The sequence below is a fragment of the Leptidea sinapis genome, chromosome 11 (genome assembly GCF_905404315.1).
Source record: "Leptidea sinapis chromosome 11, ilLepSina1.1, whole genome shotgun sequence".
Classification (NCBI taxonomy): Eukaryota; Metazoa; Arthropoda; class Insecta; order Lepidoptera; family Pieridae; genus Leptidea; species Leptidea sinapis.
Window position 1 is genome coordinate 12,754,049 of NC_066275.1, and position 15,102 is coordinate 12,769,150.

General features: G+C 32.4%; 1 protein-coding gene across 1 annotated transcript in view; it reads right to left on the reverse strand.

The window, feature by feature from the left end:
* Positions 1-1,231: 1,231 nt before the first annotated feature.
* LOC126966920 (sphingomyelin phosphodiesterase 4) overlaps positions 1,232-15,102 on the reverse strand; it is a 32,917-nt gene continuing 19,046 nt past the window's right edge. Inside the window, exons 7-13 of the mRNA XM_050811208.1 lie at positions 13,743-13,923; positions 12,233-12,351; positions 10,649-10,866; positions 5,524-5,654; positions 4,381-4,488; positions 2,781-2,903; positions 1,232-1,612 (exon numbers count right to left, since the gene is read on the reverse strand). Coding sequence (XP_050667165.1) covers positions 1,286-1,612; positions 2,781-2,903; positions 4,381-4,488; positions 5,524-5,654; positions 10,649-10,866; positions 12,233-12,351; positions 13,743-13,923 — 1,207 coding nt within the window. The 3' untranslated portion in view covers positions 1,232-1,285. The remainder of the gene's footprint in view (positions 1,613-2,780; positions 2,904-4,380; positions 4,489-5,523; positions 5,655-10,648; positions 10,867-12,232; positions 12,352-13,742; positions 13,924-15,102) is intronic.

A 15,102-nucleotide genomic window follows, 5' to 3' on the forward strand; every position in this document is an offset into this window, starting at 1 on the left:
CCCAGTAAATTCACAAGCCCTACACAAGTTTACTTTCATCGAATTTATACCATCCATTATCAGGATAAGGATCAGACAAGTAAACTTTTCTCTCATTTTCACAAGAACCCATTATTTTTAATCTAATGTAATCGATGTTGGTACTGGGTAATATACATATTGATTGACGTAATTGGGATCACTTCAAGCAATATCGAGCCGGTAGGTACTATTTCAAAGACTGTTTTTGACTTAACGATAACTCTATTCTATCGATATTAATACGATTGAAAACAACTCTTGTATAAAAATAATAATAAAAAAAACAACCAACTTCAAAAACACTAGATAGGTATAATATGCATTAAAAAGTATAAAAATAATTTTAATTTTTATACAATCTAATTAATTAATCTAATTCTTGTTACGATTATTGTTATTTTTGGAATCGGTGTCTTTCCGCCGCGACCCGCTCTCGCCTCTCGACTGCTCACGACTTAAGCACATCTCACCTATAACTATGTATGTAGGTATGTATCTTGGATGACATCGACTCCAAAAATTACAATAATCGTAACTACAAATAGATTTTTATTTATGTTTAATGTATAAATTATATTTAATGATCTAAGTAAGATAGTTGCGAATTTTATACTTTTTCAGTAAATCGGATCAGAGTTCCAAAGTAGCGGGTGGTTGGTTTGATTGCTGTACTATTAATACATTAATGTCAATACACATCTCATATATTTTTTTCCCTTTTCGCTTATGATAATAATACACACCACATAACCTTGGCAACGAGAAATATAGACTTGTATCTTAAACATTAGGCTTCATCACCGGATGATTTCTGCATTTGGTGATGAAGCCCCACACTGTTTTTGTGTTAAACCACTTCGAAAGTCATAATAAATCATCGCTCTAGAATTTTCTCGAGTCAATTCCATTTTCTCAACGACTAAACAAGTTTGAAAAGACCTTGTGACAAGACCGAGAACCTTTTTTAAATAAATAAATGGTATTCGATTTTTAAAACCAAGGAGTTTTCAATTAAAAAGATTTTAATATGACAGGAACAGTGGAAATATTCCATTCCCGATACTTTTAGTGCAGCCCTCGTACATAATGTGACCTTTAGAAAATATGCTGTTATTTCATTTTTTCTTTTAACTTATTAATACTGACTTTTTACAATATCAATTTCTATCGGGTCTTCTAGCATTAAGTAGTAGAAAATAAAACAAAAACACACAGCGTAAAAATATATTAAAAAATATAATAGGTATATTATATTAACAAGCAATCAGGATTTAATGATTTTCAATTTTTTTAATGTCGCTTTTGTAAACAATTTAAAAGAGATCATCATGATTAAAATTAACAAATAAGACAACATACTGTATGAGAAAATATGAAAAATAATATAACCGATAATGAACCACACAATAACAACATGTGATCCCAGTCTCCTGAAGGATAGCCTGGGAGGAAGTTCCTTTGTAATAATATTCTGAACACTGGTAGCATCTTTGATGTACGTCTGTATTGTCATCGGCTTTTGCAATATTTCTCGACATAAATATCCCCAAAAATCATTGCTTCTCCACAACCGCTCAAATTCATCGCCATACTGGAAAAGACATGGGGGATAGGTACTTTTTATTATGTAGTTTAAACTGAAAATATAAGCTGTGGCGCGGAAATAAGTCGTAATTGTGTTTGCCTCTGGAGCTCTAATAATAAACAGGTCTCTGGATTATAAAGGGATTGATAAAACATATTCACCGTGTTACCCAGTAAGCTATAACAATCTGTGCTGCGTGAGACATTTTACGCATTTTTGTATAAGGTAGGTAAGTGATACAAATAATGCATAATTAATTTAAAAAACTCATATCTTGATAAATATTCGAAGAATCTGATAAATAAAATCAAATCATTGTTCTTTGGTTTATTGTTTAAGTATCTAATTAAGAAAAAATATTACAATCTTTTACCAAAAACCACATAAACGGATGTAATTCTAGAACCTTGGCCTTTTTAAAACACAGTGACATATTGTTATATATATATATATATATATATATATTATAGAAATATTGTTATGAGAGTATTAATTATATAAAATATGTATTACTGAGCCTTTTACATGTATTTCCATGAGAACCTTGTATATCTTTCTAAGTTATTTTATTAAATATTTCGTTTAAATTTCTATTCACATTTGAAGTCGAATATATTAAGAAATAACGAATTATAAACAAAAAACCTACATATTCAAACAACAAATTAATTTTCATCGAATTTCGGCACTACAGGCCTTAAATGAGCATAGGCCGTATTATCAAAAACAACACAGTATATTTTGAAATTACTCGTTTAGATTGCCCGAGTACGGAGTGGTGATACAAGATTTTTTATTCTTAAATCTAAATGAACAAAGTCGGTAGTTAATATTTAAGTAGGGTTTTTCATTAATTTGTATCCTTACTTGAAATCGACTTAGAATTTAATTGTAAAGGTACATCGCCATTAACATGAATAGATTTTAACTTAAGAGCCTCGATACAACATATCCGTTGCAACAGCTTGAAACTTAGACACTGTTAATTGCTCTAATATTATAGTACATATCGGTCAATAATAATTATAAACAAAACTCTAGATTGAATACCTTTCTAATTATTCAAAGCTGTGTTAAATATAATTATGAATGTAAGGAAAAGTCATAAGGCCAGTTCTGTTTGGCCACGAATACACATGACAAAATAAGAATAGAAAATATGAGAAAATCATACCATTTCATTCAACTTAGATGCCAGCTGATGAAGTGCCCTCACAATAATGGTGCTCTCGTAAGACGTAATTGGCATGAGATCCGGGTCACCCATGTACCGCAATCCTGTGGGTTTGCTCCTTAACTGAAATATATATTTAAATTAATCATTTAAATCAGAACTAAAAACAAACTATAGCAAAACATTCAAACAATAAGTGTGGCTCGTTACGTCTGTGTTGTTTGTCGTTTGCCAAGACATTTAAAGAGAATTTTCCCAACAATACCAACTATTAAGTCCACGTCAATCAATTTTTGCGGGGGATATGGGCGTGGCGTCCACGTAAAGATCAAATTAACCAATCACATCGCTTCTCGCCAAAAGCTTTGTTTATTGATTAAGTTCTGTGACACTTGTGTTGTGTAAATTACCAGCAACATGCAACTCTCACTACTTGGTAAATTAAGTAGGCTAAGCATTTTTGTTACTATATGATTTATAAGATAAGCTGGGAGTTTCTTATCAGTTCTTCTCTCCATGTCAAAGCTCCTTAACAGACTGATGTAGCTTCATGACGTTTACCAAGTGTTGGTGCAATATGTTATTGTTATTTAAGTTGTTGTCTCACTCCCTATGGTAAATAAATATATTTCTATTTCTATTACTAAAAATTTCAAACTTTTGGCAATAAAAAAGCCACCACGAGGTACCTACGCCATATACAATGGATACGATGTCGATGTCTGTGTACGCTTTAAAATGGAATCTCTGTTTATACGGCGGAAAAAAAGCGATTTACTATTACTCCATATGTTATGGAATAACCTTATAGACTGTTCGGAATTATTAGAATCTATATATCTAAGCGTACCGGACTACAGAACCCGTCACACTGCCTTGTTTCACGTCCCCCATGTAACTACAAATTATGCCCAGAACAATATTTTAAAACGTATAACATACTTATATAATACCGAGTACACAGGTTCTGACATTTTTGCGACGTATAAGCAACGCTTTTTACACGAAATCTCAATACTTAAAACACACGAAAATAAAATTGTATAACATAAACACGAAAACACTACACCCTCACTCACCTGCACAGCTACACCCTCACTCACCTGCACTATACACACACACACACCTCTTAAATAATATTATTATTAACGTATGTAATAATATTAGCATTAAATAACAGATGTATACCTATTAAAGTTTTGTAAACTATTATTCTTCATCCTAAATTGGCATATTTGTAAAATTATTTGTAAGTCTATTGTAATGGTATATAAAGCTGTCGGGTTATTAGTAAATAAATTAATATTTTTAATGGACAGTTTTACGCTAAGCGGAAACACTAAATATTCTCCATGATTGTACGAATTGACAGACTTTATGGGGTTTTCTGAAGTCTGCTTTTAACAGTTAATGAATCCCATCTACTGGTGTTCTTCTCTCTTAGCAGTGGTCTCACTTACCATGGAAACAGTACGTAAATTATATGTCCGTGTTTAGACAAAACTAACGATATTTAGGTATTATTTATTAAGGAGACTTCAGAAATATAATATATGCTTTAAAAATAATCCTTTTTTTAAGTAGGTATAAAAAAGCTTACCTTTTGAGTAATGGAAAACGAGAAATTATTTGAATTAGCAAATGAGGAATGCTCTATAGAGTTATCAGTTATATTGGTTTCTACAGGCGGCAATGTTCCAGCATCCACCTAAAATATAAAGTTATGTTTAATATTTATTATACACACATATTATTTACAAGTATTCACTATACGACTATTATATTTTTTATTCTATTATTTTATCAGGATAAAATAGGCAATGATTGAATAAATGATCACATTAGGTATATACCCATATGTATTTTTACCTTTACACAAGTTAATCAAAACGCTCGGTGTACCGAGTGATGTATCACTTGGTAGAGATTGTATCAATTAGATAATATTTTTGCCAAAGCTATAAATGCTGATCTGAAAGAGTAGCAATGTTTCTTGATACTTCTCACTAAAACAATTTGCGCGTTATAATGTTCACAGACAGGACTCAAGTGAGTTCAGGCAGAAATAGTGCAGATAAAATTAATATTTTAAAAAATACAATCACACCTAATTATATTATATCGGATGGTAATAACCTGTGATAGAAATCTGTGTCATGAAAGGATTATCTACCATGACATATAAATAAATAACAATAATAAATTTCGTTTATTTCAAAGATCACAATTACATTTTAGTGGTTGAGACTCCCAGTCAGCCTTAGGACACTTATTAAAAACCAAATTTTACAATTATCGCACAATTAAAACAAGTCTGAAAACTGTGTGTGTGTTTTTTTCTGAGGAGAAAATTCTATTACGTATCGTGGGGTCAGGATATCAGGGACCCCGTATGTCGGACTCGGTCTGGTGACCTATACCGACTAAAAACCCGCCTCTTTCTTCTGTTCCCTCGTTGTTCCCCGCGGGATTGCCGTCAAGTATTTCTTCACGGGGAGGGACTTAGCTGTTAGCAGCTACTTCCACTCGATGCTTGCCTTATTTGGACTCTTTCCCTCTATTGGGTGCGTAGCTCCCAAGCTTCCTGTGATTCCAGCAGTATTATAATATTTTCTGGCTGAATCCTGGTTGTGCTTTTTATCGCCTGTGTGTTGGTGCGTGTATGTGAGTGAGTGTGAGCAATAAAAAGCATAATATTTTGGTTTCCTATTGTGAAATTTAATGTGCGGGAAAATTCACTTACCAAGAGTATAGTAGAGAAGTAATTGACACAACTATTTAAATATCCCGGAACCTTCTCAGCTTCCTCTAACATCACCCGTTCTTCATCATGATAATCTATCATAAACCATTGCTTTACGCTGCACCACAACCCTACAAAAAATAAAAACACTTCGTAAAGAGTTACTCATTTTGGGCTAGTTTTATTTATTTTTCGGTTTGAAGGGCGCCGTAGTTTATGAAATAATTTTATTATGTTGTGTTATTTTTTAAATTAACTTAATTCAATCATTTTTTTTCTACTGATTTTTGTGTGATAGTATTGACGTCGTTTTTGAAGAAAATGCCATTGAACATCCAAGGTTTACCATTAATTGTGGTGAAGTTTTTTTTGTAAATCCCTTAGAGATAGAGAAAGAGTTATGCTATCCATTACATGCAATGCAGAACAAAATTGACCGAAACCTCCAGCAGGTTTCGGTCAAGGTCAGCTAGTTGTATATATCTATAAACATTTATTTATTTCTTATTAATAAATTACATAGTATAGGTAACAAAATTATTGTACATACATAAACTCAATTGAGTTTTACCGTGTACAATAAGGTCGTCGGTAGACATATAATATATGGTAGTTTAATACTTAATTAACTACTTAAATTAAATTACTTATTTTTAAAGAAAAATGAAAGAATTTAAAACTACAGAACAACTTAAAATACTAATTATACGGAAAAAAAAAAAACAAAACAAAAGCATAAACATTTAGGTGCTAAGAAATTTTATGAACAAGATTACAAACTAAATAACTTACAAATACCCTCAATATTAACACTACAAGTATTGTTGCTTTATATACAGAGTGATTATTTTATTTACAAACAATACAACACTGCAAGAACGGAGAGGAGGGAGATTTTTTTTTTATTTCTTTATAAATTAAAACATTAGTTAAGTTTTTACAGAAAATATTGATTTAATTTATATTTCAGGTTCTTTACTGTCAGGTCCTGCTTTACGACTTTGGGCAGTTCATTAATAAGGTTAGGAACCAAATACTTGAGCCTGTTCTTACCATAAATATTTGAAAATCTTGCTAAGAGTAATTTAGAGTCTGCCATACTACGAGTACATAATATATTGCTTTCGTCTTTCTTTTTAAATACTTTGAGGCTCTCATTATAGTACTCTTCCTTTAGTAGTGTCATTTTTATTTTTTCGTGACAACGTAGGATTTTGCAATATTTAAATAGTTTATGGTAATTATTATTGGACATTTTTTTTAATATTAGGCGGTACAATTGTTTTTAAGATCCGCAATTGCAACGTATAAATTTTGCCAAGGTGACTTTTATAGGTCCTTCCATAGCTTGAAAACCCATAACCTATGATTGATTCAGCCAAAGATTTATAAAGTAGTATTCGAATCTGATAAGGAACCCTATCCTTTATCACAGCGAACTTTGCAAGTAAGGCTCTTAATTTGTGACACACTATATCAATGTGATCTTTTCAATTCAGCCTATTGTCAATGACAAGCCCCATATAATTTTGTTTCCTTATAACCTCAATGACTTCGCATTTGCAACTGGTATGTGTAATTGTGTTAAGCATGTTAGTGTGCAAGCAATCGTGGCTGTGTGCTATTAATCGTGGCTCGTATTTTATTCTATTGTGACTTGTACTTATGTACATTTATTTTGTCTTTTTGGCGTTTAATACTAATCCCACATCGTGTGACCATTTAATTATTTTATCTAAGTCTATTTGAAGATTGGTGATAGCATCTTTAGGATTATCGCCGTAAGCTAGTACACATGTGCCATCAGCGAATTGGAATAATTCACATTTTTCTATTAGTTTGGTATGCAATTCACGTAAGTAAGAAAATGTAATGGTCCGATTACCGAGCCCTGAGCTGTGCCCTCAGACACAGATATTGGGTCACTGTACGTATCATTAACTTTTACAACCTATTTTCTGTTTTCTAGATAGCTATTACACCATTGAAGCATATTACCCCGTATACCACAGTTTTGTAGGCAATTTAATAATGTTTGATGCCTCAAAGTGTCAAAAGCGCTGCTGTAGTCCAGAAATACAACCATTACATGTTTTTTGTTATCTAGTTGTTCGTAAATTTTTTCCGTGAATACACTAAGCAATTGTGTTGTTTTTTTTTGTGGTTGAAAGTCATACTGTGTACTATTCAGGATGTGATTTTTTAAAAAAAAACAAATGTATTTCATTACAGATATATTTTTCTACAATTTTATCTATTATTGGGAGTATCGTAATAGGTCTATAGTTGTCATATCTACCAGGTATTGCTGTCTTATTGCAATTATTGTAGGAATCTTTAATTTCTCTGAAAATAAAATATATTACAATAGTAAATATACATTTAAACTAGTTGGTTATAATTTACCTTACTGCAGGTGAAAACAAGAAAGTACCTATGTTAAGAATATGGTTTTTTATTCCTTAAACAAAACAAGGCGTAAGTATTTAGCAGTGGGAGGCTCTTTTGCACAGGAAGCCGGTTAGATTAAGGGTACCACAACGGTGCCCATTTCAGCCGTGTAGCAGTAATGTGTAAACATTACTGTGTTTCGGTCTGAAGGGCGCCGTAGCTAGTTAAATTAATTAGACTTAACATTTTACGTCTCGAGGTGACGAGCGCAATTGTAGTGCCGGCTAGAATTTTTGGGTTGGGCGGATCAATTACTATCAGCTGAACGTCCTGCTCGTCTCCAACTCTTAGCTCGTATACAATACATACATATAATACAATACGGAGGTATACAGGGTGTCCCAAAACTCAACGATAACCTGGTACCGGGCGAGAGGCCAAGGTATACCAGTTATGAAAAAAATAAGAAAAAAAAATCTATGTCACTTAGTCAAGCGATGATAGACATTTTTCGAAAATGTTAAAAATTTGACACCCTTTGTCGCATTTTTAGGTACTGTGATCGCAATTTTCACAATTTTACAGTGATTTTTTTAATAATGTTATCTCAAATAACAGTCCTATTAATGGTAACCACAAATGAAAGTAATAATCATTGTTAACTAAGTAAAATAAATTAAATTTTGACGAGTTATGGTTTATAAAATTTATGTCAGTCAACTTTGACACTCTACGTTGGCAAAAAAATGTACTACACTACCTATGGCAAGTTTTTTTAAAAGATGGCCCATTTAGTCTAGATTTCAAAATAGTACAACACTTGCCACTTTTCTTGCCAATAAAACTGCTATTTCGTATGCTATGTGTAGGGATCCCTCAGTAAAAAAAATACCTGATATTCTTTTGTTTGAAAAGTTCGAAGTCTCCATTGTTTGTAATGAACAAAAATGATAAAAAGAAATGGATAGTAGTTATGGTATTTGTCAAAACGAGACGTAACTATCCGTCTCACTCACAACGACTCATCAGTCGTTCATAATAAAATTTAAACAATAACATTTAGTACGCATCGTTTCTTCGTTTACTGCGCTTCTCTCGTAATCGTGTTACTTTCGTACTATCGACTTTGGCTTGTGTTACCCTGGACTTGATACTCTATCCGTACTTGACGACTCTGGCTTTGTTTTTTGGACTTTGTGCTGTGCAAACTGTGTGTGAACAACATGCCGCATTTGTACACACCGCAAGAGTATGCAAATATGCATCTTATCTACGGTGAGTGCCATTGTAATGCCTCTGCGGCAGCTCGACTGTATCGGGAGAGGTACCCGAATGTGGAGCGGCACCCAGATTATCGTGTCTTCCTAAATGTGCACGCATCATACTCGGAAGGACGATTACCCAGTGCTCGTACATCTGGTGGGAGACCTCAAGGAAACTACGACGCTGAAGTTGAAAATGACCCCAGTACCTCAGTACGTGCGATTGAAATTGCAACGGGTGTGGCGAAGAGTACCGCACATCGAATTTTAAAACGATACGATTTTCATCCTTACCATGTACAACGTGTGCAGAGCTTGTTACCACGTGATCACGCACCCAGAGTTGATTTCTGCAGAACCATGTTAGCGAAAATTCGTGAAGATCCGGATTTCCTAAATAAAGTTTTGTGGACTGACGAATCGACATTTAAAAGAGATGGTTATTTAAACTTACATAACCTTCATAGTTGGCATACGGAAAACCCGCATTTGATGCGTGAGGATCGATCCCAATACCAATTTAAAGTCAACATGTGGACAGGAATATTAAATGGTCAATTAATTGGACCATTTGAATTCACTGAAAATTTAGATGGCGCCACCTACTTGCATTTTCTTCAAAATGATTTGCCGACATTGCTAGAAGATGTACCACTCAACATCTACAGAGAAATGTGGTATCAACAAGATGGTTGCTTGTTGGTTGCTGGATGGTTGTTGGGGATGCATAAAAGAAAAGGTCTACTCAAAACCAATTCAAAATGTAACAGAATTGCGCCAAAAATTGATGCAGCATCAGAAGAAATCAATGCGAGGAGATTTGCAAGACTGGTGAACAGGTCATTTCTGAGGCGATGCAGAGCTTGTATTCGTGCTGGAGGGAAACAATTTGAGCATCTGCTTTAATTTTAGGATAATAAAGTGTTACGATAATTTACCGTTTTATTTTGATTAAATTTTCCATGAGTTCCTTTCGCAAAAAATACGAAATAGCAGTTTTATTGGCAAGAAAAGTGGCAAGTGTTGTACTATTTTGAAATCTAGACTAAATGGGCCATCTTTTAAAAAAACTTGCCATAGGTAGTGTAGTACATTTTTTTTCCAACGTAGAGTGTCAAAGTTGACTTACATAAATTTTATAAACCATAACTCGTCAAAATTTAATTTATTTTACTTAGTTAACAATGATTATTACTTTCATTTGTGGTTACCATTAATAGCACTGTTATTTGAGATAACATTATTAAAAAAATCACTGTAAAATTGTGAAAATTGCGATCACAGTACCTAAAAATGCGACAAAGGGTGTAAAATTTTTAACATTTTCGAAAAATGTCTGTCATCGCTTGACTTAGTGACATAGATTTTTTTTCTTATTTTTTTCATAACTGGTATACCTTGGCCTCTCACCCGGTACCAGGTTATCGTTGAGTTTTGGGACACCCTGTATATAATAATAATTTTGTTCATACCCTGATTTCCTTGATGCACCTTTTTTCTGTACTCTTCAAGCAGCTTTTCAGAATGAAGTTTCGCCGAAAGAATCTTCTGTACAAAGCCAACATACAGCTGACTCTTGTTTTCAGTCCAAATCGGGTCGTACTCAAAGGTGGTCATCATGTTCAGCTCGGATATTGCTTGCTTTGCGATGGACACCCACTTAAGCATACAAATGCCATTGTATGAAAAGCTACAAAAATATAATTTAATATTATATCACTTATGAGCCACTAGACAGGATTTAGTGGGCAACCGAGGCTACTGCCCTCCACAAAAGAGGGGCCACGACAGTAGAGGCTGGAACTGGATTTCAGCGAAACCATCAAAGATTTTTCAGCGAAAAAAGCTCAAAAGGCTCTGTTCTTCAATGCTAAAATTTGATTTCCGATAACTCTTGTTTCCCATTACATTTAAGTTAAATAATAGAAACTAGACAGAAAAAATTGTCCATTTTATTTGCAAAATGATTTGGGGCCAGGGGGCGTCCATTCGTTTGTTTCCCCGGTTCCTCCACAATTCTAAATCCGGCATTGCAACAAGAATAGAGATTAATGTAACATCAAGTAAAAATTCGCGGTAGTAATAAAAACACTATTTTGAGATTTTTTTAATTCTAGAAAAAAACATGGCACAATTTGCAGTTTTGCCGTAAATCCTACTTTATTTAACCGTTATTTCCAATCACTTGCAATCATCAAAATAAATTATTATTATGACAGTAGATAATACAACTATGTGAAAAGTTTAATTATGTTGCAATGTTGTACGCGGCTTGTAGTAGATACCCACAATGAACTGGTAGAAAATGCGTCGTTCCATTCGATACGTTTATTTATATCCGGCGTGGGTCGGATATTATAGTCTACGAGTCACCCCACGGTATGTGATTACCGCTATTCACACTATCGTGGATAGAAATCACAGAAACATGATCGGCAACAGTTGGTATACACTTTTTTGAAGGTACCTATGTGGTATTGTTCTGAAAACAGAAAGTACAGAAGTTCAAATAGATCCATATTTCGGCATTGTTTTTATACGACGTGCATTGTCCATATATGTATGGAACGTCATTGGTATAGATAGAGCAACTTGCTGTTATAGGCAACGCATGAAAACAGGCCAGATTTACTAATTTAGTGTGTATGGCACGCTACGTCATTTACTCGATATACGTATATCACTTTGTTGTAGTGTGCGTGCGTTGTTGAAAATAGAGTTTAACAGGTAGCCGCTATTCTTTTCGACGTGTTCACATCTGTCACGGTGTATCTAGACGTATAAATTATCTAAGTAATATTCTATTGTTACTTTAAATTACATAATAACTGATCATAGTCTTAATAATCATACTTTAAACTTATCTATTTCGTGGGCAGCATAATATTGTGTGTGGATCAACTATGTAAATATATTGTCTCACCTACCATTATAAAATTAATTAAAATATTCCTTTTTCTCACTTTAACCATATCTAAAACAGTTTAAATAATTCCTCATACATATTCAAATTAAATAAATAGTTTCTGAAATTATGTAAAGTGTTCAGTCCTTACCTTTGTTCAAAACTTTGACCATAAGAACTATTGTTGGGACTGTATCTCCCAGAAACATTGTCGGCGATGGCCTTTTCCAAATTCATTAATATGGGAACAAGGTGTGGTTGTGAAAATACCTGAAAAGTTTTATCTTTAAACAAATGTATACACTTTTATAATAACGTCCCAGCCACTGTTCAGACATTATCTATAAATAAATTTAAATGTTTTATTAAAAAATGGCTGTCGTAAATCCTATTACTCCACAGCTGAATATCTAAGTGATCGTACAGCCTGGGACTAGATTATGATTATTTTATAGCAATAGCATACCAGTACAATATTGTATATTTTTATTAAAAAGAGCGCAAAAAAAGAATGCTGGGAGAGTTATTTGTCCCGCTTCTTCTCTCACAGAGTGCCATTTGTTTCCGAAGCGGTAGTAGTATCTAGTATATTTGAAATGACATCCAAAAGAATTCTAAAGGAATCAATTATTTTGAGAAAATAAATGCCTTTTAAACAGATCTGAGTACACATGAGTAAAATAACACCACACAAATATGTAGCTTCAATTAACAGCTCTCCATCTAAGGACTAATGACTATCGAATCAATCATTACTTAATGAAAATAAATAGCAAATGAAACTACAATACATCATGGTATAGATATCATCTTTTTGTATTCTTTGAACGTTAAAAATACATTAAACTGTGTTGTAAAAAGATGGTTAAGTGTATAAAACAGTGATTCAAATTTTAATCCCAAAAGTGAGAGTTATCACTTTAAAAATAAGAAATTGTTTAGATTTACAAGAGCAATAACTCAAGTTAATTTCCTAATATGCAAATATTGGGGTTGAGCAGGTTATCAACTGTAAAGTAGATCTTGTAGGTGAAGCCACAACCTGAGAGTTGAACAAGACATAATATACAAGAATTATTAACGATACGTCACTCGAAAGGTTGGCTCAGTGGATGAGCACTCGGACGGAACGCGAGAGGTCGCGGGTTCGAGTCCCTCATCGTTCATAAATTTATTTTATAAATTTATTTATGTACTTCTTATTTTCTATTTATGGATTTCAAAAATTTAAAAGATTGGTAAGCTGTTAAAAATGTAAATATTTAATATTCAGGCTTATAGGTAATGCTAGCTGACCCGACAAACGTCTGTAGATAAAAAAATACTGTTTTATATGAATTTGCCAAAAATATTTCAAAACATGAAGAATTATTTCGTAAAAAATGCTCCCTGTTCTTATAATGAAATTGTTTCACAGTCAAAGCGTGTGTCACAAAATTCTCTCATAGAAAATATGTCCATATAAAACAAATATTGAAAATAAAAATAATTATGGGTCCCAAATCGAAATAAAAACTATCCTATCTCTCGAGTTGGACTAAACTGCACTCCATAAAGTAATCCCCATTAAAATCCGTTCATTAGCTTAGGAGTCCATCGCGGACAAACAACTTGTCACGTAATTTATATATATTAAGATATAAGACCAATGTATAACCTACCTTACCAAGCCTAAACAACATTACAGCATTTTTATATGTTGTCAAATCGAACCTTGTAAACCTTGGTAGTATTAGCTGTAATATACATGTGTATGATGGATAATTCTCCGCTATAAACTGAATATAGCTGGGATCCAAGGACCCTGTGCCTTCATCCAAGTTGTTCTGCAGATGACGATGTCTAAAAAATGAATCCAGTAAATTATTTCTATACTCTACAGAAAGTTAATGCAATAAGGCTCAAGTTTGCAGTACTGAAAACTGTGTGGGTGAATATTAAAAATCCAACAATCTGTACCAAACTTATTGTATATAATATGTGAGGTACATATGAATAAGCTATTTTTCGCATCTCGACATCAAATCTGCGCCAATTTTACGTGAAAACACTGGATTCAAGCCCTTTAAATCTCAGTTACAGTTGGTTAGTTAAACACACAACACTCAACACACAAATATGAATTTTTTTTGGAGATTATATGTGTTTTTTATGAAAATAAGGGACGAAACGAGCATGACGTTCAGCTGATGGTAATTGATACGTCCTGCCCATTACAATGCAGTGCCCCTCAGGATTACTGAAAAACCTCAACATCTGAGCGGCACTATAACTGCGCTCGCAATCTTGAGACATAAGATGTAGGTTAGGAACGTCAAATTAACGTAAATATGAATTCAGACAACTGCACGACGATATGTACAATTATAATTACGAAATGTGTTATCATCATAATGATATGTATAATTATAATTACGATATGTATAATTATAATTACGATATGTATAATTATAATAATGATATGTATAATTATAATAACGATATGTATAATTATAATTACGATATGTATAATTATAATTACGACATGTATAATTATAATAATATGTATAATTATAATTACGATATGTATAATTATAATAATGATATGTATAATTATAATTACGATATGTATAATTATAATTACGATATGTATAATTATAATAATGATATGTATAATTATAATTACGATATTTATAATTATAATAATGATATGTATAATTATAATTACGATATGTATAATGATAAATACGATATGTATTATTATAATAATGATATGTATAATTATAATTACGATATGTATAATTATAATTACGATATGTATAATTATAATTACGATATGTATAATTATAATTACGATATGTATAATTATAATAATGATATGTATAATTATAATTACGATATGTATAATTATAATTACGATATGTATAATTATATTAACGATATGTATAATTATAATTACGATATGTATAACTATAATAATGACATGTATAATTATAATTACGATATTTATAGTTATAACAATGATATGTATAATTATAATTA